The sequence below is a fragment of the Mobula hypostoma genome, chromosome 1 (genome assembly GCF_963921235.1).
Source record: "Mobula hypostoma chromosome 1, sMobHyp1.1, whole genome shotgun sequence".
Taxonomy (NCBI): domain Eukaryota; kingdom Metazoa; phylum Chordata; class Chondrichthyes; order Myliobatiformes; family Myliobatidae; genus Mobula; species Mobula hypostoma.
The window spans coordinates 89,279,696-89,306,678 of NC_086097.1; the positions used below are offsets into that span (position 1 = coordinate 89,279,696).

The 26,983-nt window shown below is 44.0% G+C and overlaps 1 protein-coding gene across 2 annotated transcripts in view; it reads left to right on the forward strand.

The window, feature by feature from the left end:
- Positions 1–26,983, forward strand: part of LOC134348676 (pleckstrin homology domain-containing family G member 3) — a 229,093-nt gene that overhangs the window by 18,842 nt on the left and 183,268 nt on the right. For both annotated transcript variants that reach the window (XM_063052453.1, XM_063052462.1), the window contains exon 2: positions 22,261–22,339. In XM_063052453.1, the coding sequence (XP_062908523.1) occupies positions 22,291–22,339 (49 nt within the window). In that variant the 5' untranslated portion in view covers positions 22,261–22,290. The remainder of the gene's footprint in view (positions 1–22,260; positions 22,340–26,983) is intronic.

The window sequence follows — 26,983 nt, forward strand, 5'->3', positions numbered from 1 at the left end:
TCTGAGCTCTCTTCATCCTCGTCCTTCCCCAGAGGTAAGCAGGTCAGAGCTCCCATCACTCCCACCCTCCATTGCTTTACCAAAGTGTATTTGTTTCATTGGAAATATTTTTAATTTTTTCCTGCCCTCATTTATTGTGTTCATGTGGAATAGGATCGGGGTGCAGTGAACACTTAGCATAGTTTTACCTTTTGTAGCCACTGTAATCACTCCTGATCACTCAGCTGCATTCCGATCTCTGCAGGAAGGCATACCGTAGGCTTACTTTAGATTCCATGAAGGAGAAAAAAAAACTTGTATTTCTGTGGCCTCTTTAGGAACTTTGCTCAGCTCTTGAAGGCCAATAAAGTATTTTTAAAAATAGATTGGTTGCTATAATGTAGAAACAGCAGCTAAATTGCCAACAGATACAAACAGCAGTGCAACGATCAGGTACTCTGTTTTTGTCATTTTGTTTGTGGAATAAATATTGGGCAAGATGGTAAAGAACCGCTGTCCCCTACTCTACAGAGAGACCTGTGTGTTTCTTTATGCCCACCTATTGCCTCAGCTGAACGATGTCACCTTCCAATTGTGTACCACCCCACCAAGTCTCTAGTGTGGAGCTTCAACTTGGGATGTCTTCAACTGGGGGACATTTTGTCCAGAAAATTTTTTTTAAAACTGCCAGCTGTTAGAAATCTGAAATGAAAATCTGAAATAAAATGCTGGAAACACTCAGTAGGCCGGGCGGCATTTGTGAAGAGAAAGGTGAAAGGTGGAGATAATGTGATAGGATGTTGAGCCCTCATCCACAACAGAACCACGATGACCTACTGGGACAATGCCTCTCATTCTGTTTCCCTTCTTGCTGGGCAAGATTTTCTTTGCACCCTGTGCCTCTACCATGAAGCTCTTCCGTCGGAACGCTAAGATTCGGTATGTTGCAAGGATCAGTGTTAGTATATTTGTAATTGTGCCAGCACACGCAATTGGTAATTGGCTTTTCATGTCACACTTACTGTGATACAGTGAAAAAGTTCTGTCTGCTTCCATCCAGACAGATCATTCCATCGTGGTTGTGCAAAAGGGGCAAAACAGAATGCTGACTGTATTTAAAAATGCAAACACGAGGAAATCACCAGCAACTTTGATGTGTGTTGCAGACTCAGAAGAGTAGCAGTGCAGGTAGAAAGTAAAGTGTAAGGGTCATGACTATAAGGCATAGGAGCAGAATTTTGGCCATTCAGCCCATTAAGTCTGCTTTGACATTCAATCATAGCTGATTTATTATTCCATCTCAAACTCATCCTGCTGCTTTTTTATCGTAACCTTTGACATTCTTAGTAATTAAGAACCCATCAACCTCTGTTTAAATGTACCCAGTGACTTGACTTTCACTTGGTCTGTGGCAATGAGTTCCACAGATTCACCCCCTCTGGCTAAAGAAATTTCTCTTCATCTCTGTTCCAAAGGGGCATCCTTGTATTCTGAGGCCGTGCCCTCTGGTCCTCGGTTCTCTGTGCACTGGAAAGATCCTCTCCATGTCTGCACTATCCACGCCTTTCAATATTCTAGACATCGATTCAGTGGATGCTGGATATCTTGAGCAAAACACACATTGCTGGAGGAACTCAGCAAGACAGGCAGCGTTTATGGAGGGAATTAAACAGTCGATTTTTCAGGCTGAGACTCCTCATCAGGACTGGAAAAGAAGGGGGCAGAATCCATAATGAGAAAGTAGGGGGAGAGGGAGTAATACAAGCTGGCAGGTAATAACTAAGGCCAGGTGAGGGAGATGAAGTAAGAAGCCTAGAGATGATAGGTGGAAGAGGTAAAGGGCTGAAAAAGGAAGAATTTATTAAGAGAGGACAATGGACCATGGATATTTCAGTATTCTGTAGTTTTCAATGAAATGACCCTCATCATTCCAAATTCCAGCAAGTGCAGATACAGAACCATCAAACAGTCCTCGTACATTAACCCTTTCATTCCCGGGATCATTCTCATGAACCTCATCTGGACCCTCTCCAATGCTAGCAAGTCCTTTCTCAGATAGGGGCCCAAAACCGCTCACAATACTCCAAGTGCAGTCTAACCAATGTCTTATAAAGCCTCAGCATCACATCCTTGTCCTTGTATTCTAGTCTTTGCAAATTGAATGCCAGCATTGTATTTGCCCCCCCCACCACCAACACGACGTGCAAGTTAACCTTTAGAGTGTCCTGCACGAGGACACACAAGTCCCCTTGCACCTTTGATTTCTGAATTAGCTCCTTGTCTAGAAAATAGTCTAGCCTTTATTCCACTACCAAAGTGCATGACCATACACTTCCCTCCACTGTGTTCCAACTTCTGCTTCTTTGCCAATTCACTTAATCCTTGTGCAGACTCTCTACTTCCTCAACATTACCTACCCCTCCACCTACCTTTGTATCATCTTCAAACCTGGTCACAAGGTCATTAATTTTATCATCGTGAACATTTACATGCAGTATTGGTCCCTGGCAGCTCACCAGGAAAGGTCAACTTTATTCCCGCTATTTGGCTTCTACCAATGCTAGTACCTTTCCTGTAATACCAAGGGCTCCTATTTTGTTAAGCTGCCTCATGTGAGGCACCTTGTCAAAGATGTTCTGAAAATCCAAGTAAACAACATCCACCAATCCTCCTTTGTCTATCCCGCTTGTTATTTCTTCAAAGAATTCTCAACAGATTTGCGAGGCAAGATTAAACCATGCTGACCTCAGCCTGTATTATCATGTGCTTCATGGTGAGGTGGACTGAGAGAAAATGAGTTCATTTTTATTTGTAAGACGTCTGCTCAAGAGTGGGGTAAAAGTTGACCTTGAATCCTGGTGTTCTTACTGTGAGTTTGTGTATGTTTTGCCCTGTGGAAGGAGGTGGAGGAGAAGGTAGAATGACCTGGGGTAGGGGTCTTTGATTATACTGGCTGGTAGGGGAAAGGGTAACAGAACCTGTGGAAGATGGTGGCTTTTGTGATAGACAAGAACATGTTGAAGCTCTGTAATTTCTTGCTGTCTTGGATAGAACAGCTGCCAAATAAAGCTGTAATGTATGTTGATAGGAAGCTTTCTATGGTACAGATGGTTTATGTATAAGCAGGTTGGACATAGAGTCTGATAGGAACAGAAATGGCCTTTAAGTTACCAACCAATACTTAGTTGCAATTGTATGACTTTCCAGATCCTGCTTCTCTTCAGCTCCCTCCCCATAATTACCATTCCTTCGTCCTTCTGGATGGTTTCCTAAGTCCCTGCCTTGCTTTCTTGTTCAGATTCTGCTGCCACTGTCCAAACCTGTTTTTAACTCTCCTTCCTATACCTGTGTAGCCAAAAGCTTCTTGCCAAACTTGCATGACATTGTGTGGAGGGCTATCCCTCCCCTTCCTGGTGACCTGTTTCTGACAGGGTTGACCAAGCCTGCATCCAGCCTTCTCCTGATTCCACTCTCACCTGTCATTCTAGTTCGAGAGGTCTCTTCCTGCTCCTTCCTCAGTGGCTCTGGGAATTCTACTGACCCTTCCTACTGCTCATCAGTGCACTGTCTCTATGTTATCTTATTCTCTCAATTTGTGGGCATCACTGGGAAAGGACCCATGCCCAATACCTACACTCTGCCCTTTCTCCATCTCAAACTGTCAGACTTCCTGTGTGTAGAAATTCCCCCATGGAGAGAACAGGTGCTTTAGTCTTCAATCGGTCCCTGGAAACTCCATTCTCTGAATGCTGGTCGGTCCAGCTCTGAGGTCAGCCACAAGCTGCACCAGATGGTTTACAACTTTGGTGGTGTTGTTCACCCCAAGGGGAGCAACTGACCTCTTATCATGACATCACTATGAACCCTTATTGCCTGCTCAGTAACATATCCTGCTATGCTGAAACCTTGACCCTGGCTTTTGATAGCTCTGAGTTTTACTATTCTGGTGCACTCCAGCTGTTCTCCTTACTTCCCACAGCCCTGCTCTCTGGTCTAACTCACGACTCCTTTTTTCACATTACCTTTTTGGGCTTCGATCTGTATCTGATTCTGGTGCTGAACCAATTCTGAACCAATGCTTCAGTTTAAAAAAAAAGTCCCGTTCCTTCTTTTAAATAATTCCACGCAATTGTTTCTCTCCATCTCTGCAGCCATCACCGGTCCTAAACTCTGAACATACTTGTGCTATTCCAGTCCTGGCCTCTTGAATATTGTCTGACTTAATTTTTTTCCATTTGGCAGTTCTTGGGAGTGAGAAGCCCGGGGACAGAAGGGCAGTGTGAATTTAGGAATGATGAAAGAAGGTGGGCAGTTTGTGAGAAGAAGATTACCAGGCAGATAAAGAAAAGATTCCTCATTTTAAACATTCTGCCATGGCTGAGTGGAATATCCATCAATCACTTTGTGTTGTGTCTCCCTTTTTCAGTCACTTTTCCTGATATATTGTGGCTCAGTTACATTTTATTTGATGGTGCTCCTATAAGAGTCAGTATGATAGAGCCCTTTAGGAGCGCTTCAAATAAAATTTTGCTATTAAGCTGGCTGAAGAAGGCAAGGGACACTGAGCAGGGGAGCAGAGAGGGAAAAGGAGGTAAGTGAAAGAAATTATAGAAGACTACAGAGTGAAGGTCATGTTTTGGGAATGTGATGCAAGGGAATGGATGCTGAGAAAGGAAGCACAGCAACATTTGTGTGTGTGTATGTGTGTGTGTGTGTGTGTGTGCATGTCTTCACTTACACACCCATGCTAAATCAGTGTGACACAATATGTTCTCATCCCTCTTGGACCTCAGTGCTGTGGAACAATAACACCTTTTGTTAAGGAATTCACAGACATACATCTCCCTGTCATAGAGTGGAAGTATATTGCCCTGGATTCTCAGGGATAGTGTTGTAGAGCCGCACAGGACAGAAACACCTCTTCAGCCCACCATCTTCATGCTGAGCATTAGGCACAGAGGTCCCTCTATTCCTTTCAGCTTCTCTATCTGTATGTCTTGATCAGACTTCACACCGCCCACCCCCCACACCCACCCATCCATAGAAAACAAATCCAGCTATCCAGACTTCGTAACTGAAACACTGCATCCCTAGCAACATCCAAGTGGCTGTCCTCTCTACTATTTCCAGTGCAATTTCATCCTTTCTCAGTCAGCTTGGACTACCATGCCTCTGCACCAAAACCTTTCTTTCTCAAATCTATGGGCTGTTTTAGTTTTTTTGTGATTTAAGCCCCTTGAGTATTTTGCATTTTTTCCACAATTGTTTCATTATTTCACTATTGACATCTATGACTACAATTTCCTCCTGAAACACCTCCATCTCTCCACTGCTCTTAGTTTTAATATTCTAATATTGAACATAGAAACAGGCCCTTCATCCCACTGAGTCCATGCTGACATCGACTACCTATTCACTCTAATCCTATATTGATCTCAATTCTCTCATGTTCTCATCAGTTTTCCCGCAGATTCTACTCCTCACCTACGCTTTTAGGGGGCAGTTTACAGTGTCCAGTTAGCCTACCCAGCATTCCACCCTGGGAATGTGGGGGAGAAACCAGAACAAGCCAATGTGATCACAGGGCAAGTGAGCAAACTCCCAGACCGACGGCGTTGGCGGTCAGCGTCAACCTGGGGCCGCGGAGCTCTGAGGCAGTCACCCTACTGAGCAACACACACAAATGTGAAGGAACTGAGAAGGTCAGGCAGCTTTTATGGAAATAAATAAACAATTGTCGTCTCGGGCTGAGACCGTTCTTCAGGCTGCTCCACTAATTGTGCCGCATAAAAGGGGTTTCTCATAGGCCATCTCTGACCGTATTTAGCATGAATGCCATCCAATGATATGCTTTGCTACTTTAAAGTCAGTGTGTGTGTGTGTGTGTGTGTGTGCGTGTGTGCGTGTGTGCGTGTGTGTGCGTGTGTGTGTGTGTGTGTGTGCGTGTGTGTGTGTGTGCGTGTGTGTGCGTGTGTGTGTGTGCGTGTGCGTGTGTGTGTGCGTGCGTGTGTGTGTGTGCGTGTGTGTGTGTGTGTGTGTGCGTGTGTGTGTGCGTGTGTGTGTGTGTGTGTGCGTGTGTGTGTGTGTGTGTGTGCGTGTGTGTGTGCGTGTGTGTGCGTGCGTGTGTGTGCGTGTGTGTGTGTGCGTGTGTGTGTGTGCGTGCGTGTGTGTGTGCGTGTGTGTGTGCGTGGGTGTGTGTGTGCGTGTGTATGTGCGTGTGTGCGTGTGTGTGTGTGTGCGTGTGTGTGTGTGCGTGTGTGTGTGTGTGCGTGTGTGCGTGTGTGTGCGTGTGTGTGTGTGTGTGTGTGTGTGCGTGTGTGTGTGTGCGTGTGTGTGTGCGTGTGTGTGCGTGTGTGTGTGTGCGTGTGTGTGTGCGTGCGTGTGTGTGTGTGCGTGTGTGTGTGTGTGTGCGTGTGTGTGTGTGTGTGTGTGCGTGTGTGTGTGTGTGTGCGTGTGTGTGCGTGTGTGTGTGTGTGTGTGTGCGTGTGTGTGTGTGCGTGTGTGTGCGTGTGTGTGTGTGCGTGTGTGTGTGTGCGTGCGTGTGTGTGTGCGTGTGTGTGTGCGTGGGTGTGTGTGTGCGTGTGTATGTGCGTGTGTGCGTGTGTGTGTGTGTGCGTGTGTGTGTGTGCGTGTGTGTGTGTGTGCGTGTGTGCGTGTGTGTGTGTGTGCGTGTGTGTGTGTGCGTGTGTGTGTGTGTGCGTGTGTGTGTGTGCGTGTGTGCGTGTGTGTGTGTGTGCGTGTGTGTGTGTATGGGTGTGTGTGTGTGTATGGGTGTGTGTGTGTGTGTGTGTGTGTGTGTGTGTGTGTGCGTGTGTGTGTGTGTGTATGGGTGTGCACACATGCACACCAAGGTCTTCACCCATTACATTATGCCACCTTTCTATCTCGCTATGGTGATCACTGAGATTTTGTTTGATCAGCCTACATGTGCCGTATCCTGTGGCATGCGTATATGATGTATTCGGGTCTCCTTAGCCAATGTACGTTCAGCACAACGTGTTGTACCTGCTGTATGCTGGGTAATAGAGCTTCCAGTACAAGTTACTGGGCACGATCAATTATCTGATGTTTCTAATAAACTGATGTGCTGGTTTGATAGGAATCTAATGGCAATCAATTCCCGGAACTTCATAAATGGCAGATCAGAGGGAAAACTGTATTTTTAATTTCCCCAGATGTTTAGGAGAAAGCTGAAAGCTGTTTCCATGGTGAAGTTTCAAAGTACAAAGCTGCTTTTCTTGGCCTGTCTCGCCCTCGCTTATTTCCTGTTAAGTGCCAGTTGCTATGCACTGAAATGGTTCCGCTGGAGTGGGGCAGCATTTGTGTGGGAATAGCCTGGGGATGAGATGGGAGAGCTGGAACGAGAAGGCAGGAGGGGAGTGGTTGACCATAATGATTGTTTCCTGAGGCAATAGACGCAAGGGTCTTTAGCCACACAAGTTTTCAAATTTGTATGAAATGAGAAGCTACAGTCTAAGGGAAACTCTGGTGCAGGTGGTAGTGATGCCAGCTCGCGTGCCCCATGTTCGATCTTGCTCTCTGTGTGGAGTTTGCATGTTCATCAACAATCACTCAATTTCACTCCACACCCCAAATGTGTGGGGCTGGTAGGTTAATTAGCAAATGTAATTTGCCTCTAGACTGCACAAAGAATATTGACATCTGAAGGGAGTTGATGGGACCATGGGGGGAATAAAAATGACATTTAGTATAGAGGTGCTGGATGGTTGGCATGGACATTGGGTCTTTTGGTGTGTTGTAGAACCCTGACAGTCTGGATGGTGAGGATTGTCAGGGGCTAACACTGGTGCAAGCTCCTGATGTAAGTTGGTTGCATAATTCAATGCTGTTCCGATCTTCTGAAACAAGAAAGAAAACTTTCTGAAATCTGGGAGGATGGGTGTGTGAGAGAGAGAATATAGGTGCAGTCTTTCAGGGAAATAATGAGAAATGGAAATTGTTCTGGGGGATTGCTGTACTTTGAAAAAACAGCAATGAAAAGAATTGATGATGAATTTCTGGGCAACTTATTAAAAGCTTCTAAACAGACTATTCTCTCTGTATTGTTAAATAGCAATACTAATCATGTTGTATCCCGGGATCATGGGAAAGGGACTTTGACTACGTTATCTATCTATGTCTCTCATAATTTTATAAATGACGATCAGATCTCCCCTTAGCCTTCAAAGCTCTAGAGAGCACAACCGGAGTTTGTCCAACCCCTCCATTGAGCAGTCGTGATTTTGCATGGCGAGAAGCTGCACATAAATCTTGTTTTTGTTTAACTCTTATTTTTCACGTAAACTCTGCGTCAATGAATTTTATTCTATATCTCAAATTTTTGAGAAGTGGTTTGTATATTCTGTAAGGATGAATTTCAGTAACTTGAATGGTTGTAATGGGTGGGGAGGGCACGTGTGGTGAGTCCCCTGGCTAGTGTCAGCACTTCCTGATGCACAAGCCAATTGAAGCCCCCCCCCCCCCTCCACCCCACAGGCCAGGCTTTTCCCTGAACTGGGGCTCAACCTTTTGATGTGTTTTATTTAAGCGTGACTGCTATGGTGGTGGTCCCTGTGCTTGTGCATTCCTGGAGCCTCACTGCACCCTTCCTTCTCGAGCAACCCCCCGCCACCCACAGAGTGAGACACATATTTCCCTCTGATGCTTGTTCTGCAACAATGCTAATCGGTGAACTTCTCTTCCTACCCTGTGCACTGTAAATAGAAACATTTGGTCGTGGCAATAGTTGTCCTCTACCGAGCCTAAGCACTCAAAGTCCACGAGCAAATGCTTAGGCAGATGAAGGAGGGGAGGGATGATGTTCATGCAGAGCAGGGGTTACCAACCTTTTTTAAACTAGAGGTCTGTGGACCCGAGATTGGGAAGCCCTGACGTAGAACATAAACACCAACTGCTATCTGGGCCAAAAAGCTAAGTGTGTGTCCTGTAACTTCTGTGCCAGTCTCACTGAGTGTCTGTAATGATGTGGCTGAGGTCAGTAAGGGAATTGTAAGAAGTTAGAGGATAAATGGGACACAGAGGCAGATGCGAAGGCTGAGATTGGGAGGGAAGGGGGAGTGAAATATGAAAGACACCCTTTCATCAATTGTAGGAGCCAAGGGATGGGCAGGGCTAAAATATAACTGCCTGAAATGAAGCTGGCTGAAGTAAGCACAACACAACTGGTGATGATTTTTATCCACCATACTCATCCTGAGATCTTCTGCTTATGTGTTAACCTGTGCCATCATCCCACCTGTTCATTAATCCACATTGGCTTCTGATTTAGGTTGAAGACTATCATCCAGCAGCACTTACATCCACAGTGATGAAATGTTTTGAGAGGCTGGTGTTGAAGCATATCAGCTTCTGTCTGAGTGGCGAATTGGATCCACTCCAATTCACCTACCGAAGAAATAGGTCTACGGCAGATCCCATCTCATTGGCTCTTTGTACAACGCTGGACAGCAAAGGTGCACACATCAGAATGCTCTTTATCGATTACATCTCGGCATTTAACACCATCATCCCCTCAAAACTAATCAGTAAATTCCAAGACCTGGGCCTCAATACCCCCTTGTGCAATTGGATCCTGGATTTCCTCACTTGTGTACCCCAGTCAGTTCAGATTGGCAAAAGCTTCTCCTTCACAATCTCCATCAGCACAGGAGCACCGCAGGGATGTGTGCTCAGCCCTCTGCTCTACTCGTTTTACACCAATGACTATGTGGCTAAGTACAGCTCCAACACCATATACAAGTTTGCTGATGACACACCACTGTTGTGGGCAGTATCAAAGGTAGTGATGAATCAGCATACAGGAGGGAGTTTGAAAACTTGGCTGAGCGTTGCAAAACAACACCCTCTCACTCAATGTCAGTAAGACCAAGGAACTGATAATAGACTTCAGGAGAGGGGAACCAGAGGTCCATGAGCCAGTAATCACTGGAGGATCAGAAGTGCAGAGGGTCAGTAATTTTAAATTCCAGGGTGTCGCTATCTCAGAGGACCTGTCCTGGACCCATCATATAAATATAATTGTAGAGAAAGCACGACAGCACCTCTACTTCCTCAGGAGTCTGTGGAGATTCGGCATGACAACAAAAACCTTGGCAAACTTCTATGGATGTGTGGTGGAAGGTGTGCTGACTGGCTGCATTACAGCCCTGGTATGGGAACACCAGTGCCTTCGAGCAGAAGATCCTACAAAAGGTAGTGGATTTGGTCCAGTACTTCGTGTGTAAAACTCTCCAAACTATTAAGCACATCTACATGAAACATTGTCGTAGAAAAGCAGCATCCATCATCAAAGATCCTCACCACCCAGGCCATGCTCTTTTCTCACTGCTGCCATCACAGACATCCCACCCTGCAAAAACTCATTTCAGGGAGGTAGCACCATCAATTTGCAGGAGACTCCCGGAACTTCCGGGAGAGGTGGGATGTCTGCAGTAGAGTAGCTTCTTAGCAGCTAGCCAGCTAGTTTAAATAACGTTAGCTATACTAATGAATGAATGACACCTGTTAAACTCACCTCAACATGTCTTTTACAGTCTTAACCCACCATGGACAATAGAAAAGTCACTGTTGCAAACAGTGCAGTGAGCAACATTGTCATTATTTTTGACCCCTATTAGGCAGAGGTACACCTTAGCGTAGTCTGGGGTGAAGTATATTTTATATTTTCTTTTTTTGGAACACTTTGCCATTGTGCTCTCTCTCTCTCTCTCTCTTGCGCTCTGTCTTGCATTCTCTTGTGCTGTCTCATGTTCTCTCTCTCTCTCTCTCTCTCTCTCTTGCACTCTCTCATGCTCTCTCTCGCTCTCTTGTGCGCTCTCATGCTCTGTCTCACGCTCTCTCTCTCTCGTTCACTGTCAAAAAAAATCGATTTCCGGGATATTGTATATAATTTGCGGGCATCAGGAAGCCACTATCAATATGTGGGAGACTCCTGGAACTTCTGGGAGAGGTGGGATGTCTGCCATCAGGTTGAAGGTACAGGAGCTCAGGACTCACACCACCAGGTTCAAGATCAGTTACTGCCCCACAAGCATAAAACTCTTGAACAAAAGGACATAACTACACTCATTTAAAATCTCTGTTGTCTTGTTATTTCATGTGTGTTATTTATTGCTTTTTATTTATATCAGCATTTGCAGAGTTTGTTTACAGTTTAGTTTCTGATGTTTACAGATACTGTTTACAGCTAGTGTCCTATAGATATGCTAAGTATGCCCGCAGAAAAAGAACCTCCGGGTTATATGTGGTGACATGTATAAACTCTGATAATAAATTTTACATTTAACTTCGAATTTTTGAACTTTGAAGATCTGGGTCTGTGTGTTCCAATTCCTCTGTGGGATTGCCCTACCCTGTTCTCATAAAGCTGGCTCCAGCTCTGGGCTTTCTGCACTGACAGCTCATTTTAAATTGGCCCTGTCTACACTTACTCTGGCCTACAGACCCTCAAACCCTGTGGCTGAGAGACACAATCTCTACACGTGCTGCCTGGTGAAATTTCTGTGATAACACATTCTGTAAAGAGAACTGCGGATTCACCCCATGCGTCTCCACAAGAATGTTTTTTTTCTGGTCCTCCGTGGATCTGACCTACTAATGCTTGGAGATTCTCTCAGTTTCCAAGATTTTTGTGCTTGTGCGAACTGACCAGCTGAACAGAAAAAAGCATTGCATCGTTTATTTGGCCTAGCTGGGGGGAATCTACAGGAACTCACTTAGGCAGTCGGCTGCTCTTTACGATGAACATTTATCCCTTGTGGTGACAACCTTGCACAACCTTCACAGTGAAACCGTGTACACACACACAGTCAGCTGATGTAACACCTCCCACCTCGTGCAGGTGATGCTATTATTCCTCTTCCAATTTGCTTCTTTCATCAGAACTGGACCCACCTGTTTTCTCTTCTTTTGCATGAACTGCAAATGCATGGAAGAATTTCCAACTATTTCCTTCCTCCCTTAAGGCATGCTTTCTGTCAGCTTTTTTAAAAAATGTATGTTCATTCACAGGATGTGAATTAGGCTGTGTGAATTGCCTTGGGACGGATATGATGGGTTGACTGTTGTACTGTGACTTGCTAAGATTCTGCAAATCTATTTATATGTTTGGGATCTTTTTCTATGTTTAATAGAGTCATAGAAAAGTACAGCACAGAAACAGTCCCTTCAGCCCATCTTATCCTTGCCAAACTATTTAAACTGCCTACTCCCATCAAATTCTATACCCCTACCATCCATGTACCTATTCAACTTCTCTTCAGCATCAAAATCGAGCTCGCATGCACCACTTGAACTGGCAGCTTGTTCCACATTCCCACAACCCTCTGAGTGAAGAAGCTTCTCCTTATTTTCCCCTTAAAATTTTCACCTTTCACCCTTAACCCATGACCTCTAGTTGTAGTCCCACCCAACCTCAGTGGAAAAAGCCTGCTTGCATTTACCTGATCTATACTCCTCATAATTTTGTATACCTCTATCAAATCTCCCCTCGGTCTTCTACATTCCAAGGAATAAAGTCCTAACCTTTTCAATCTTTCCATATAACTCAGGTCCTCGAAGCAACATCTTTGTAAATTTTCTCTGTACTCTTTCAATACTATTTATATCTTTCCTGTAGGTAGGTGACCAAAACGCACACAGTACTCCAAATTAGACCTCACTAATGTCTTATACAACTTCAACATAACATTCCATCTCCTGTACTCAGTACTTTGACTTATGAAGGCCAATGTGTCAAAAGCTTTCTTAAGGACCCTATGTACCTGTGACACCATTGTCAATGAATTATGGCCCTGTATTCCCAGATCCCTTTGATCTACCACACTCTTCAGTGCTTTACTGTTCTCTGTGTAAGACCTACTCTGGTTGGTCCTACCAAAGTGCAAGACGTCACCCTTGTTTGCATTAAATTCCATCTACCATTCTTCAGCAGTGTTATGTAAGCGCAAGATAATATTTAGCATCTTCTTAATCCTCTTAGTTGTTCCATTTTCGCTTTAAATGGTTCAGCTGGTTTATATATAATTTTAAGGTCATTGACGTCAAACGTTAGCTCTTCCTGTCTCCACAGATATTGCTCGACCTGCTAGGTACCTCCAGCATTTTCTCATGACATCTAGAATAATGACTACATGAGTTACAGGCTTGTATCCAATCAGCTCTGTAGGTGGATGCTTCACTCTGTAGTGATTGGATGTGTTTATGTAGATAAGCTGGGTATACTTTGTGGTATTTATGTGCAGGAATGATGCTGAACAAGGAGCAGTATCAGTGCAGAAGGTGAGAGGTCATTGTGTCACGTTACCAGTGGATGTGGGTGTGGTATGTTTACAGTATGTTTTGGCAGCAACGTGTCATACAGCAGAGCCCCTGTTTAGCTGACTGTCACAATACTGCGTACCTGTAAGTATTTATGACATTCATAATCCTTTTATAGAAAACATTCCAAAACTGATCAAGCTATTTAAATTGTAAATAAGATCAAACATTTGAAGCCAATATACATGGTACAGTACTGGAACAGTCTCTTCTACTCACGATGTTGTGCAAAACGAATGAATCCTTTCTGTCCATATCCCTCCATTCTCTTCACATTCATCTGCCTATCAAAATGTTTAACAATAGGGTGGCGCAGTAGCGTAGTGGCTAGCACAATGCTTTATAATACAGGCAAAAACGGGGATTCATGTCTTTCCACTGCCTGTATGGAGTTTGTATGTTCTCCCTGTGGCCACGTGGGTTTCTGCTCTCAGTCCAAAAATGTACCGGTTGGTAGGTGTAAATTGCCCTGTGATGAGGCTGGGATTAAATCAGGGGGTTGCTGGGCGGTGAGGCTCGAAGGGCCAGAAGGGCCTATTCCACACTGTATGTCAATAAATAAATCACTCAAAATATAGATTAAAATATCGATTAACTAAGGTTTGCCTTTGTTCCTCAAGACCACTTCCTCCACTGAAAGTTTAGACCCTGCTCTGTGGTAGATTTAGCCTGGCGTAGCCGGTTTGCGTGGATACCTAGCGCCTATGACAAGCTTGTGCTGAAGGCTGTAACTCTGCCCTGAGGTGTCTGATGCAGAAGAACTTCCTCCGGATCGCTCAGGCAGCAGACCTCTGAGAGAAGTTGTCAGCATTTTCCCACCAATGCAAAGTCCATAATTACTAAATAATTAAATAACAAGTCCAATAACTAAACACTTACTGCATTCTAAATTGAACTTGGCAAGAGTATTTCTGATTTTAATCCATTGCAATAGTGGATGAGTTTCAAAATTATTTAATTAACAATAAAGCCATGGGGACTTGGTGCGACTTCAGTGCTATGTAAAATGCAGATCCATTCTCTCAGTCACCTAGCATTTGCTGTTGAAGTTTCTGGGCAGTGTGCTAAATGGAAAAGTCTAGTAATAAAACTCTCTGTAAGTAAACAGACCAGTGACCTAGGGTCAGGCTCTTCCCACAGGAACCAGCTCTCTGCACGGCACTAGATACAGATTTTGACAATGTATGTATCTCCATCTGGAACGGGACACTGTTCTCCAGACTGCAAGGGTGGAGGGGTGGAAACAGCTGCTTTTCACCCTTTATCTCAACAGCCTCCATGGCCTTGCCTTTCCCTTTTTGTATCTTCAACAGTCCCATGACCATCCAGTGTATCAGCTCTGCCTCACACCCCAGATTTTCACCACTCCACCACTGGCACTATGCCTTTCACTGTCAACATCCCACAGTCCAGAATTCCTTCCTGAAATGACTTCACATTTCACAGAGTCATGGAATGCACCGAAATACGCCCTTCATCACACTGCCTATGTGCCAACCATTTACCCCATCCACACTAATCAGGACAATATGTCTCATTTCATCTTTCAGGAAGTTTGAAAGATTTTAGTTCATAAGACAGCAGAAGAACAGGTTTGGCCCATGATGTTATACCATACTAATTAAACTAGCAATTAAATACTTAATTAAGCTAATTTCTTCTGCCTACTCTATGTCTGTATTCCTCCATTCTCTGCATATTCCTGTGCATATTTGTTGTTTCTTTCCACGCCTTCTGGCGCTTTGGGTGGCATTTTTGCCGTTTCTGTGGCACTTTGACTTTTTCACGAAGCCGAGTTGCAAGCTCGACGCTTAACCCGGCACGGATGGAAAGTGTGCAAGGACTGGCTGTGTTCAAACCCGGGAGCACTCACCCTGAAGTCCGATGCTGATACCACTACATCACTAGCTGGCTGCCTATGCCTATTTAAGAGCCTCTTAATCACTTTTACTGTATCTGCCGCCACCACCACACTCCTGGTAGCACATTCCAGGCAGCCACCACTTTCTATTTATATATAAAAAAAACTTGCCCCACAAATCTCCTTTGAACTTACTCCGTTTCAACTTAAATGCATGCCCTAATATCTGGGGAAAAGGTATGTTCTGTTTGTCTACTCTATCTATGCCTCTCTTTCTATGATTTAAGGCTCCCATCAGATCTCGCCTCAACACCTGCCACTTCAGGTTTGTCTAGTTCTCATTATAGCACATACCCTCTGATCCAGGCAGCATTCTGATAAACCTCTTCTGCAGCCTCTCAAAAGCCTCCCTGTCCCTCCCATACTGGGGCAATCAGAAGTGAAGGCAATACTCCCCATGTTGCCTAACCAGACTTTTCTAAAGCTGCAGAATAATCTCCTGAGCCTTGAACTCAAAGCCAAGACTAATAAAATCTCCCATTTTTAATTATTTTTGCTGTGCTCTGAACTTACTGTCCTCTAAAGCATATTAAGATGTTTAACATTGATAAAGGTGCTTAATAGAACCCAAGTTCTAGTTGCACTGCAGGATGAAACTTGTCCTCTTCCTTTTCCATTTTCAAAGATTCTTGTGTTTCAAAGCCCAGCATTTAGCTGCTTTGGACAAGAATCACTGTAACATAAAGCTCTGTAGATATTTTACAGCAATGTGTGCGAAAAGTGAATTTATAGTCCTTTCTGATATTACATAGATTAAAGAGCAGGAAGGTTCTGAAGAGATCCGTAACATGGATTTTAAGTAGAATTAAGAGTCCAACAACCAATGATGGTAGCAGTTGGGACAAAGCCAGCAGTTTTGGATGAGTTGATAGAAAATGGAAGAAAAGGAAGTAGTTGTGGAGGGTTCTGGAACAAGGCAGTGATAGAAGCAGTATTTGTTTTGCACTTTTTCATGTACTTAACAGTAAAAATGATTTACTTACCTTTAATGTAATGAAACTATAATGTGTGCAGGGTAACAAAACCAGCATAGCAGCATCAGGAGAATACCTGACTCAGCTGTTGAACAACAACAAACAATGGCAGGTTTTTGGTCTCCACCCACAGTGCCATGTTTTGATTAAAAGTTTACAGTACACTCTATTTGTATTTTACTTTTTTAGGTTTTATGTAAGATAGAAAAACAATCAGCATTTTGGACTTGTATTGGTGTTAGATTTTCATGAGATCTTGGCAAACTCTGTGGCTTTGTGATCAGCAGATGCTTTAGAAATTCAATGCTGTGCCTCTTCTTAAATTTCTGCAACCAGCCTGTTGAATATTCACAATCATCTTCAATTTTCAGTTTATCGTGATAGCTCTTTGCTCATTTCTTGATCAGCATACAGTTAAGCAGCACGTGTCATTCTGATGCTGACAAATCCGCTCTTTCAATACACGTTCACGATCTTCATTTTTTTGCTTTATGCAATATTTTTCTATTTTTCATTAACTTCTGTTCATTTCATATACACTTCTCAGAACTGTCTGAAGTGTGCAGAGACCTGCATATTGCCTGAGAACTTTCCCAATACCTTGTGGAATTTTCCATTTCTAACAATATGTCAGTACTCAAAAAAGAAATTTGGATTTTGGAGGTTTTCAGATTTTGGATTGAATGTTCTGAGGAGGTTAGAAGGAAGGGTGCTTTAGGGTAGTGCACAATGTATTTTGTGTGTGTCTTAGTAAGGTTTTTGGCAAGTCCCCTTGGGTATGGTTGGGAAAGGAAAAGCTTACAGAAACCGAGTGAAAGTGCAAGTTGAATATGGAACTGGCTGAATGCCAGGGAGGAAAGGTTAATGGTTGATGTAGTTTCAGTGACTGAAAGGTTGATGCTGTGCCAAATCCCTTTCTTTTAGCTGTGTACATCAATGGTTTTGAGTGTTGGAGCCATGATTAAAAGCTTTATAGATGGTCCGTGGTCTTGATTATCAGGAGAAAAGTTTTATCAGGTGGCCTGTTTGAAGGGTAGGGAAATGGGATTCAGTTCAGAGAGATGAGAGGGAGAATGTGTTTTTGGGATGTGCTAACTAGGGAAGAGCAGTAAATGGTGGGATACTGAAGAATGTACTGTGAATGTGTGAAGGAGATCCACCAGGATGTTGCCTGGATGGAGCAGTTCAGTAGCAATAAACAAATCGCTGGGGGAACGCAATGGCCAAGCAGCATCTGTGAGAGAGGAAGGGAATTCTGAAACCCTGCATCAGGAAATCAAATTCTGTAAGGCTCCATGACTAAGTGTAGAGACCAGAGGAAGTGCCTGTCCACATATCCCTAAGGTAGCAGGTTAGATAGATAAGGTGGTAAGGAAGACAGAACCACTTGGATCCTCGCCTTTTGGCTAAAACTGTGAACAGAAGGATGGTGATATCTGGTTCCATATAAACCTTCAAATACAAAAACAGAATTTCTGGAAGGACTTAGCCACTGAAGCAGCATATGTAGAAAGAGAAACCAGTCCATGTTTCATGTCAGTGGTCCTTCCTCAAAGCCGACCCAAAATGATGACATCATAGTATCCAACCCCATAGCTCCCTGAAAGTGGCCGCACAAGTGGTAAAGGTGGATGGCGTGCTAGCCTTAATTAGTCGAGGTAATTCGACACTCAGAAAGTTGTGGCACAGTTTATAAAACTTTGGCCACAATAGGTCAATGGCAGACACAATCTCAATGGCTCTTCACACAGCCTTAGGTCACCTGGACAATACAACCCCTATGTCAGGATGCTGTTCATCAACTATAGCTCAGCATTTAACACCATCATTCCCACAATTCTGATTGAGAAGTTACAGAACCTGGGATTCTGTACCTCCCCCTGCAATTGGATCCTCAGCTTCCTCACTGGAAGACCACAATCTGTGCGGATTGGTGATAATACCTTCTCCTCACTGATGATCAATACTGGTGCACCTCAGGGGTGTGTGCTTAGCCCACTGCTCTATTCTCTCTAAACACAAGACCGTGTGGCTAGGAATAGCTCGAATACCACCTATAAATTTGTTAATGATACAACCATTGTTGGTAGAATCTCAGGTGGTGACGAGAGGGCGTACAGGAGTGAGATATGCCAACTAGTGAAGTGGTGTTGCAGCAACAATCTGGTACTCAACATCAGTAAGACAAAGGAGCTGATTGTGGACTTCGGGAAGAGTGAGATGAAGGAATACATACCAATCCTCATGGAGGGATCAGAAGTGGAGAGAGTGAGCACTTTCAAGTCCCTGGGTGTCAAGATCTCTGAGGATCTAACCTGGTCCCAACATATTGATGCAGTTGTAAAGAAGGCAAGGCAGCAACCATACTTCATTAAGAATTTGAAGAGATTTGGCATGTCAACAAATATACTTAAAAACTTCTATAGATGTACCGTGGAGAGCATTCTGACAGGCTGCATCGCTGTCTGGTATGGGGGGTGGGGGGACTACTGCACAGAACCGAAAGAAGCTGCAGAGGCTCGTAAATTTATTTGGCTCCATCTTGGGTACTAGCCTACGGAGTACACAGGACATCTTCAAGGAGTGGTGTCTCAGGAAGGAAGTGTCCATTGTTAAGGACCCCCAGTACCCAGGGCATGCCCTTTTCTCACTGTTACCATCAGGTAGAAGGTACAGAAGCCTGAAGGCGCACACTCAGCGATTCAGGAACAGCTTCTTCCCCTCTGCCATCCAATTTCTAAATGGACATTGAACCCTTGGACACTACCTCACTTTTTTAATATATATTCTGCTTCTGCACAATTTTTAATCTATGCAATATACGTATACTGTAATTGATTTACTTTTTTTTTCCTTCTTCTATATTATGTATTGCATTGAACTGCTGCTGCTAAGTTAACACATTTCACGTCACATGCCGGAGATAGCAAACCTGATTCTGGTGCAGATGCATCTGGAGCCTTTCATTCCATTCTAGTTGTGTAGGCTTTGGAGAAGGTGCAGGTGCTGCATTGATTAGGAAGCATATGCAATTAAGACAGGTTGAACAAAGTAGTGCTGCTTTTTCTGGAGTATCATAGGCTGAAGGGAGAGCTGATAAAATTTATACATTCGTACTTATTTGTCTATTTATCGAGATACAGTACAGAATAGGTCCTTCCTGCCCTTTGAGCCACACTGCCCTGCAGTTCACTGGACAATCGCAGGGCAGTTTACAATGACCAGTTTACAGTGACTGCGGGAGGAAACTGGATCATCCAGAAGAAATCCATGTAGTCATGGGGAGAACGTACAAAGTCCTCACAGACAGCTGCGGGAATTGAACCTAGGTGGCCTGCACTGTAAAGCATTGTGCTAGCCGGTATGCTACGATGCCGGTGTAGATAGAGTAGACAGTTGGTATACTTTTCCCAGGGTCGAAATGTATAATAATGAGAGGGTAAGTTCAGGGGAGATGTGTGGGTCAAGAGAGTGGTGGCTGCCTAGAATGTACTGCCAGGGCTGATGGTGGAGGAAGATATGATGGAGACATTTAAGAGGGTCTTGGGCACATGAAAGTACAGAAACTGGAACAGTATGAGCCATGAGGAGACGGAAGGCATCAGTAGCTTAATTTGTTTGGCATGGTATTGTGGGCCAAAGGACCCTTTTCTGCTGTAGTGTTCTACGATGACTGGTTTCCCTTTCCAAGTATGCTTCTTGGCTGCTGATTTCTTCCAGTGATTTTATTTTTGTCTCAGCTCCTAACATCTGCACTTCTGTTTATTTTTAAATATGAAATGGCAATTGGGCTGCTGTTAAGTTCAGGTCACCACACAATGGGAGAGATGTCAAGAGCATTAGAGAGGTTAAAACGAAGGGCGAGGCCAATGTGGACAGCACAAGTGAATGTTAATTATCAGGACAGGTTTATAACCATATAACCATATAACAATTATGGCATGGAAACAGGCCATCTCGGCCCGTCTCGTCTAGACTTGAATTGTTTCTATTTTGGACCAAGGGAGACTGAGAGGAGATTTAATTAATGTACATATTCAGAGAGAGGAATGGAAAGAAGAGCTAAACATAAGAGATTCTGCAGATGCTGTAAATTTTGAACAACACACACACACACACACACACACACACACACACACACACAGTGATAGGGGCAGCATGAATGGAAGAGGAGTAAACAGTCAATGTTTTAGTTTAATTTAATTTAGAGATACAGTACAGTAACAGGTCCATCCGGTCCAACGAGCCCAAGCCGCACAATAACACCATGTGATCAATTAACCCATTAAGCCATGTGTCTTTACACTGTGCGAGGCAACGGGAGCACCAAGAGGAACCGGTGTGGTCACAGGGAGAACACACCAGCCCCTCATAGTCCTCATAGACAGCAGCAGCAACTGAACCCAAGAGGCACAGTAAAGCAATATGCTAGCTGCTGTGCTCTTGGGCTGAGAGACTCCATCTGTATGGGAACGGAAAGGGAAAGATGTTGGACAAAGAGCTATTTTACTTTGCAAGGAGGTCAGTAACCAAGGTGGGGGTGCGTATACACACGCACACGCACACGCACACTCACACTCACACTCACACTCACGCACACACTCACACACACTCACGCTCACACTCACACTCACACTCACGCACGCACACTCACTCACTCACACTCAACTTCACAGTTTTTTTTATATATTTGGTTAAATTAAACAAGTAGTGGAAAAGCAGAAATTACAAAAATGTACTGAGGTAGTGATCGTGTGTTCAATGGCTACTCAGAAATTGGATGGCAGAGGGGACAAAGCTGTTCCTGAATCACTGAGTGTGTGTGCCTTCAGGCCTCTGTACCTCCTTCCTGATGGTAACAGTGAGAAGAAGGCATGTCCTGGGTGGTGGGGGTCCTTAATGATGGATGCAGCCTTTTCAAGGCACCACTGCTTGAAGATGTCCTGGATACTGCAGAGGCTAGTCCCCATGATGGAGCTAACTAATTTTACAACTCTCTGCTGCTTACTTCAATCCTGTGCAGTAGATCCCCTCCCCCTCCCCACATACCGGATGGTGATGCAACCAGTGAGAATGGTACATTTGTAGAGATTTATGAGTGTTTTTGGTGACATACCAAATCCTCTCAAACTCCTAATGAAATATAGTCACGGTCTTTCCTTCCTTATAGTTGCATCAATATGTTGGGACAAGGTTAGGTCCTCAGAGATATGAATACTCAGGAACCTGATATTGCTCACTCTCTCCACTTCTGATCCCTCCATGCGGACTGGTGTATATGCCCTCATTTTACCCTTTCCGAAGTCCACAATCAGACATTGTGGTATCTGGGCGTTGGCTCCCACTTCTGGATCCGAAATTAGGTTGATCTCCACAGCAGTGTCAAAGTTATTGCTGATAACCCAGTGTGAGTTAAGGGATTTCCAGCATCATTGGAGGTCTGCTCTCCGCCGCATTAGACCAAGGTTTGTGTGCCTATTTTGTGAGTGTTTGGGATTCAATATCATCATTTGAAAAGGATTCTGTGTGTCTCCATGCCTGCTCTCCGTGGGTTCGAGCCCCGCTTCGGAAACTACGCTAATGGTGCAATGAGGCAGACGTTACCTTCCTGTTGGATTGTGAAACACATTTCCTACCCATGTTATTTCAGAGTGAACCACGACAGCTCTCCCTAATGTCCCAGCTAATGTTCATTTCCCAACCACACCATCAAAGCATCACGTTATTGCTCTTGCATGATGTCTTCTGTGTGTAAATTGGCTGCTGTGCTCCCTATGTCACAATAACAATTGTACTTAATGGGCTGTAAAGCATGTTTGGATGTTTTAAACTAGTTAAAGTGTCCTCATAATCTAAAGTAGATGCACCTCTGTCTCACTTCATTTACAACCAAACAAACACAGGTCTTAAAGGAAAAGACACTGAAATAGAACATTGTTAGCTATCATTTAACTGTCTGAATGAGTTGAACAAGTGTATGAAATGTTATCTTGAAGCCAGGGATCTAGAAGACATGCATTTGAAATCCACCATTCTTTGTTTTCACAGTGGTAACTCTGCCAGCCAGGCCCACCAGAGATGCCTGAAGGTTCGCTGTGTTCTGCTAAGGAAGCTGCATCCGTAGAAGGTCAGTACCTGCCTTATTTCACTGCAGAGGCTTGAACCTGTAACACCACCTAGATATGTCATGATCTAAAGCAGCACAACCCTGGAGCTTCAGCAACATGACCAACTTAAAACTTTCATGTTAGTTTTCACTCCCCCTCCATGGCTATGCCCTTCCCCATCTCTGCACTCTTCTGCAGCTCTCTAACCCTTCCAGGAATCTGCATTCCTCCATTTCTAGCTTGCTAATCTTCCCTGCAATGAATCAGTTCTTCATTGACTCTGTTCCTTCTGCTGCCAGGGCTCTATCCTATGGACTTTTTTTGCTGAATCTCTTCCTCACACATTCTAGGATGCTCGTTAAGATCTGTGCCTTTGACCAAGACCAAGGTGATTGGTCTGAGTGTTTCCTCACTCGTGCTCATATTGTGTTGTGGCTCTTTTATTAAGTACCTTGGGCTGGTCATGCTTGTTGAAAGCAATAGATCAGCAATTGTTGTTGCTGTTGGATAACATTGGTCCACTTTCCAGCAGATGTGGTTGGTGGCTTTCTACAGTATATGAGCTGACCCCAACCTCATTTGATCCGAGATGCATTTTCTACCATGTGTTTATCTCACATCAATGCCACTTGCCTCAACTTGCTGTATTGAGTTCCCCTCTCCAGTCTCCTTTTGTTTACAAAGCACTTTCTGCAGTCTCATTTAGATTTCACGGTAGCGTTTGATGTTTATGGTTATTTTTAAAGATGTTACTCTCTGGAATTTATTAAGTCCTGAAGGCTTATAGATTGGATCTCTTGCTGACTTGGTGGTTAACATTTTAGAGGGCAGATATACTGTAGTTGGTAAGTACTACAGATGAGACATTGCACCAATGTCACATTTCTCCTCTGTGGAATCTTGCAATGCATCTGGAATGGATGTTCAGTGAAATTTCGTGGTGATGACTACCAGCCTCTTAATATCAGATGGCAGCATTTCTTTTGGGTAGTGTCACGTACCCCATGACGGGTTAAAGAACCAGCAAAGATGGAAAACACTTTGGAGTCCGGTATTGCTATTAACTAATGGTATTTATTAGTAACTACACAATACAGTAATATAAAATCAGATATATCAAACAGGTTAGCAATGATTAGATATGTATAAGTGTGGAAATATATGAAAACCAAGCTTCTTCAAGTCTAGAGATAAATGAATACAGTCTTACGATGATGGGTAAAGTTCAGTTCAGTTCAGTTCGTGGTATTGAGTTGAGTAGTGATGGAGAGAGAGAGAGGGAGAGATTTGAGTCTTCAGGTGAGCTGATGCTGTCGATCTTCCTGTTGTCCTCCGAAATTCTTTAGAAGTCACCGACTGTGACCATAACAAAAGGGGCCGTTCTTCTGTGGTGGAATTATCAAACCAGGCGAGGCTTGGACACGAATAACTCCCCACCGATCACACCCTTTTCACACTGCGTGAGCCACTGATCGATCCACCTGATCGATCCTCCAAAACCCACCTTTTCTGTGGGCACAACAAAGCTCATTCAGTGTCCAAAACCAGGTGTCTGCAGGTCTAACAGCTGACCTTCTATTTATCTCACTGTGCTGAACACCAGCTGTCCATCAAGCAGCTCCTCCCTTCTCTCTCTGTAAGAACTTGGAAGCTGCTAGTGTCCTTGCAAAAGTGTAAACATGCTGCCGAAAAACCATAACACCATCTCAAAGCCGTCTTCGTCTTTCTCTCTCTCTTTAACAACAACAAGGTGTTTGTGTTAAATAACTCTCTCTTCAAAAACACAGTTCATAGCGGTAATTCAGGGCCCCGTCACAGTAGTATGTGTACCTTTTTTGTTGGGATATACAGATGTATATTTTGTGTTTATGGACATGGAACTTGTGTGACCCTTACTAAGAGGGCTGTGTTAAACTCAAGAATGAGATCCATGGAATGGTATGGACTAAATTCAAGGCATTTTTGTTGTACTTACTAAAGCCCATCTTCCCTCCTGGGAGATAGGTTGCCTACAGCAGCTCACCAGAGCCCTCTGTGTTGGGCTAGTCTTTCAAGTTGCTCTCAAAGACCGTTCCTCTCCCAGGAATGAGGTCTTTGGAGCTCTAGGTTTATAAAGTATGGAGTTGCTAACCCCATGCTCAACCTTCTTCCTTTCATAGCTGGGCTTAGGATCATCTGTGGCAGAGTTTTGTGATGGTTGTGGTGTTGTCATAATGTGAAATACTATCTGGCAAAATTTTTCCATGGTATAAGTTGAGGTACTCTACTTGCAGCCACCTTTAGTAAACTGTAACCCTGTAAGATTTCCTTCATGCAAAAGGAATGCATAAAACATAAAACTTTAAACTGTCAAGACAGCAAGGTGTGCTCGAGGTTAGAAATATTTCAGTATTAGTTCCTCAAAAGTCACATTTATTGAGTTTTATCTATCAGTGTGGTTTAATCACGTGATTTTACAGCCCCTATGGAGCACTTGGTCCATCTATTCTGATGCCCACGTTGGCATATCCCATCCACCTTTATCTTGGCTGATCTGCGAATTCTTTCCAACTCATATCCAACCGGTGTAAAATGTATAAGCTTAGTACAGAATGTGGAATACTTCAATCAACAAATCTACGGTGGGTCTGTCAAAGGTCCACCAGTTCACTAATGGTCCACCACCAGTGACCTTTTGAGCATTGTAAGCTTTTTAAAAAGAAAGGTGTCCTCAGTAAGACTGATGATAAATCTGCTGAGTGATTTTTCAAAAACCCGAGTTGGTCACTGGCAAGAGTTTAGCCAGAAGATTACTTTAGCCCTGTGATATCCACTTTCACCCATAGATCAAGTAAAAACAATATCTCTTGTCCCTTGCCTCTCATTCCGAATACGTAGCTCGACACATAGAACTGTGTAACTGCGTGGAGAGTGATGTGTTGGGTTGAGTGATGTGTTTACTGTTTGTGGGGGAAGCAACGAGCGGGACACAGCTCGTTTCTATGGCTAAGGCGATGCTCTTATTTTGTGCACACTTGGAAATCCTTGAGCTCAAGAGTCAAAGTCAAGTTTATTGTCATATACACAGGTGCAATGAAAACTTACTTGCAGTAGCATCACAGGCACATAGCATCAGAGACACAACATTCATACAAAAACACGAAGATAAATTAAGCACAAATTTTAGAAGAAAGAGCTCAGTCCATCGTAGTGCAAAATGGTCAAGGTGGTCCTGGTGTTGCTATACTGAGGTGGTGATTAAGGTTGTGTAAGTTGGGAGAATTGTACTTGACCCTGGTGGTGTGGGATGACAGGCTTCGATACCTCCTGGCCCATTGAAACCAGTGTGAAGATGGCATGGCCTGGAGGGTGGGGATCTTTGGATTTGAAGTGGTCCGTCTCCTAAACCTAGATATAGTGAGGATCTTTGATGACAGATGCTGCCTTCTGGAGACAAGGCCTCCTGTAGATACTACCGATAGTGGTCAGGGACGTGCCTACGATGTATTGGATTGTCTCCTCTCCGCTCAGAACCTTCTGACTCTGACACTCTGACCTGCTGTCATTGGTGCATTCCAGCTAAGGCTTCCTTACTGCATTTTATGCCTCTTCTTGTAAACTGACAAGAGTCCAGACCACTTGTGAGCTTACTTGATTTGTGATTAATCACAAATTTATTAGTCTCGTGCCAGCCCTGCCTCCACCTACAAACCACATTGCCCCATCCCCCCACTCTTCCATCAGGTATTCTCCTCCCTTCTGGTTGGCAGATATCCTTGGGTGGAGAGGGGAGAGGTTGATTACTATGGGGGGGGGCATTGGGTTAAGTTGCAGTGCGGGTTTGGGAGAGGGCAGTTGTGTTGCTAGGGGACGGGGCTACCTAACTATCAGGAGGCTTCTTAACACTTTGCTGAGCTCAGGCAGACTGGAGTAAAAAGTAATGCTAATGTTTTACTGGTCCAGGAAGTTGAGTTTGATCCTGAACTCGAGTCCAATCTGTGTGGAGCTCAGTACCAATACATACACAAGCAGTGTTTTGATCTCTGTCAGTTTAATGCCCGGTAACTTCATTACAAGTTTCACATTGTAAAGAAATGTGGGAAAAAGAATTTCAACCAAACATAGAAATGGAGTTTAAGTGGAGACCACAAGTCGACATTTTGTTTTGTTTTGACACCCTGTACCTGGAAGAAAAGTGTAAACGGGGAGTAGTTAACATAAAGAGATGAGGTAGGGGCTGACAGGTGATGGGTGGGACTGAGTGAGGATGCAGGTGATGAGCAGATGGAGCTGGGAGGGGCTGAAGTGGGAAACAGTGGCTCGTAGATGAGAAAGACGAAGCGAGAGAGAACAAAGGAGTGGGGAGGGGGGGTGAAGAGAGGTAGAGACAGATGCTGGCAGGTGAAGTGGAGACAAGAGGCTTCAGATGCCTCTCCGAAACTTCTACGGAGGATTTGATGTCAGAGGGTACAAACGTGGTAGACACATTAATGTATCAACGATTGCTGGTCAACCAAGATTGGCATTCCTAAACATTAGGAATATAATTTATTCAATTGTGCTCTCTCTCTCTTATCATATGTTAAAACGAGGAACTAGGTCCTCGAGTAAATCACTCAGACCAACAAGCCTGCCCCACTATTTAAGAACATAAGAACAAAAGAAACAGGAGCAGGAGTCGGCCA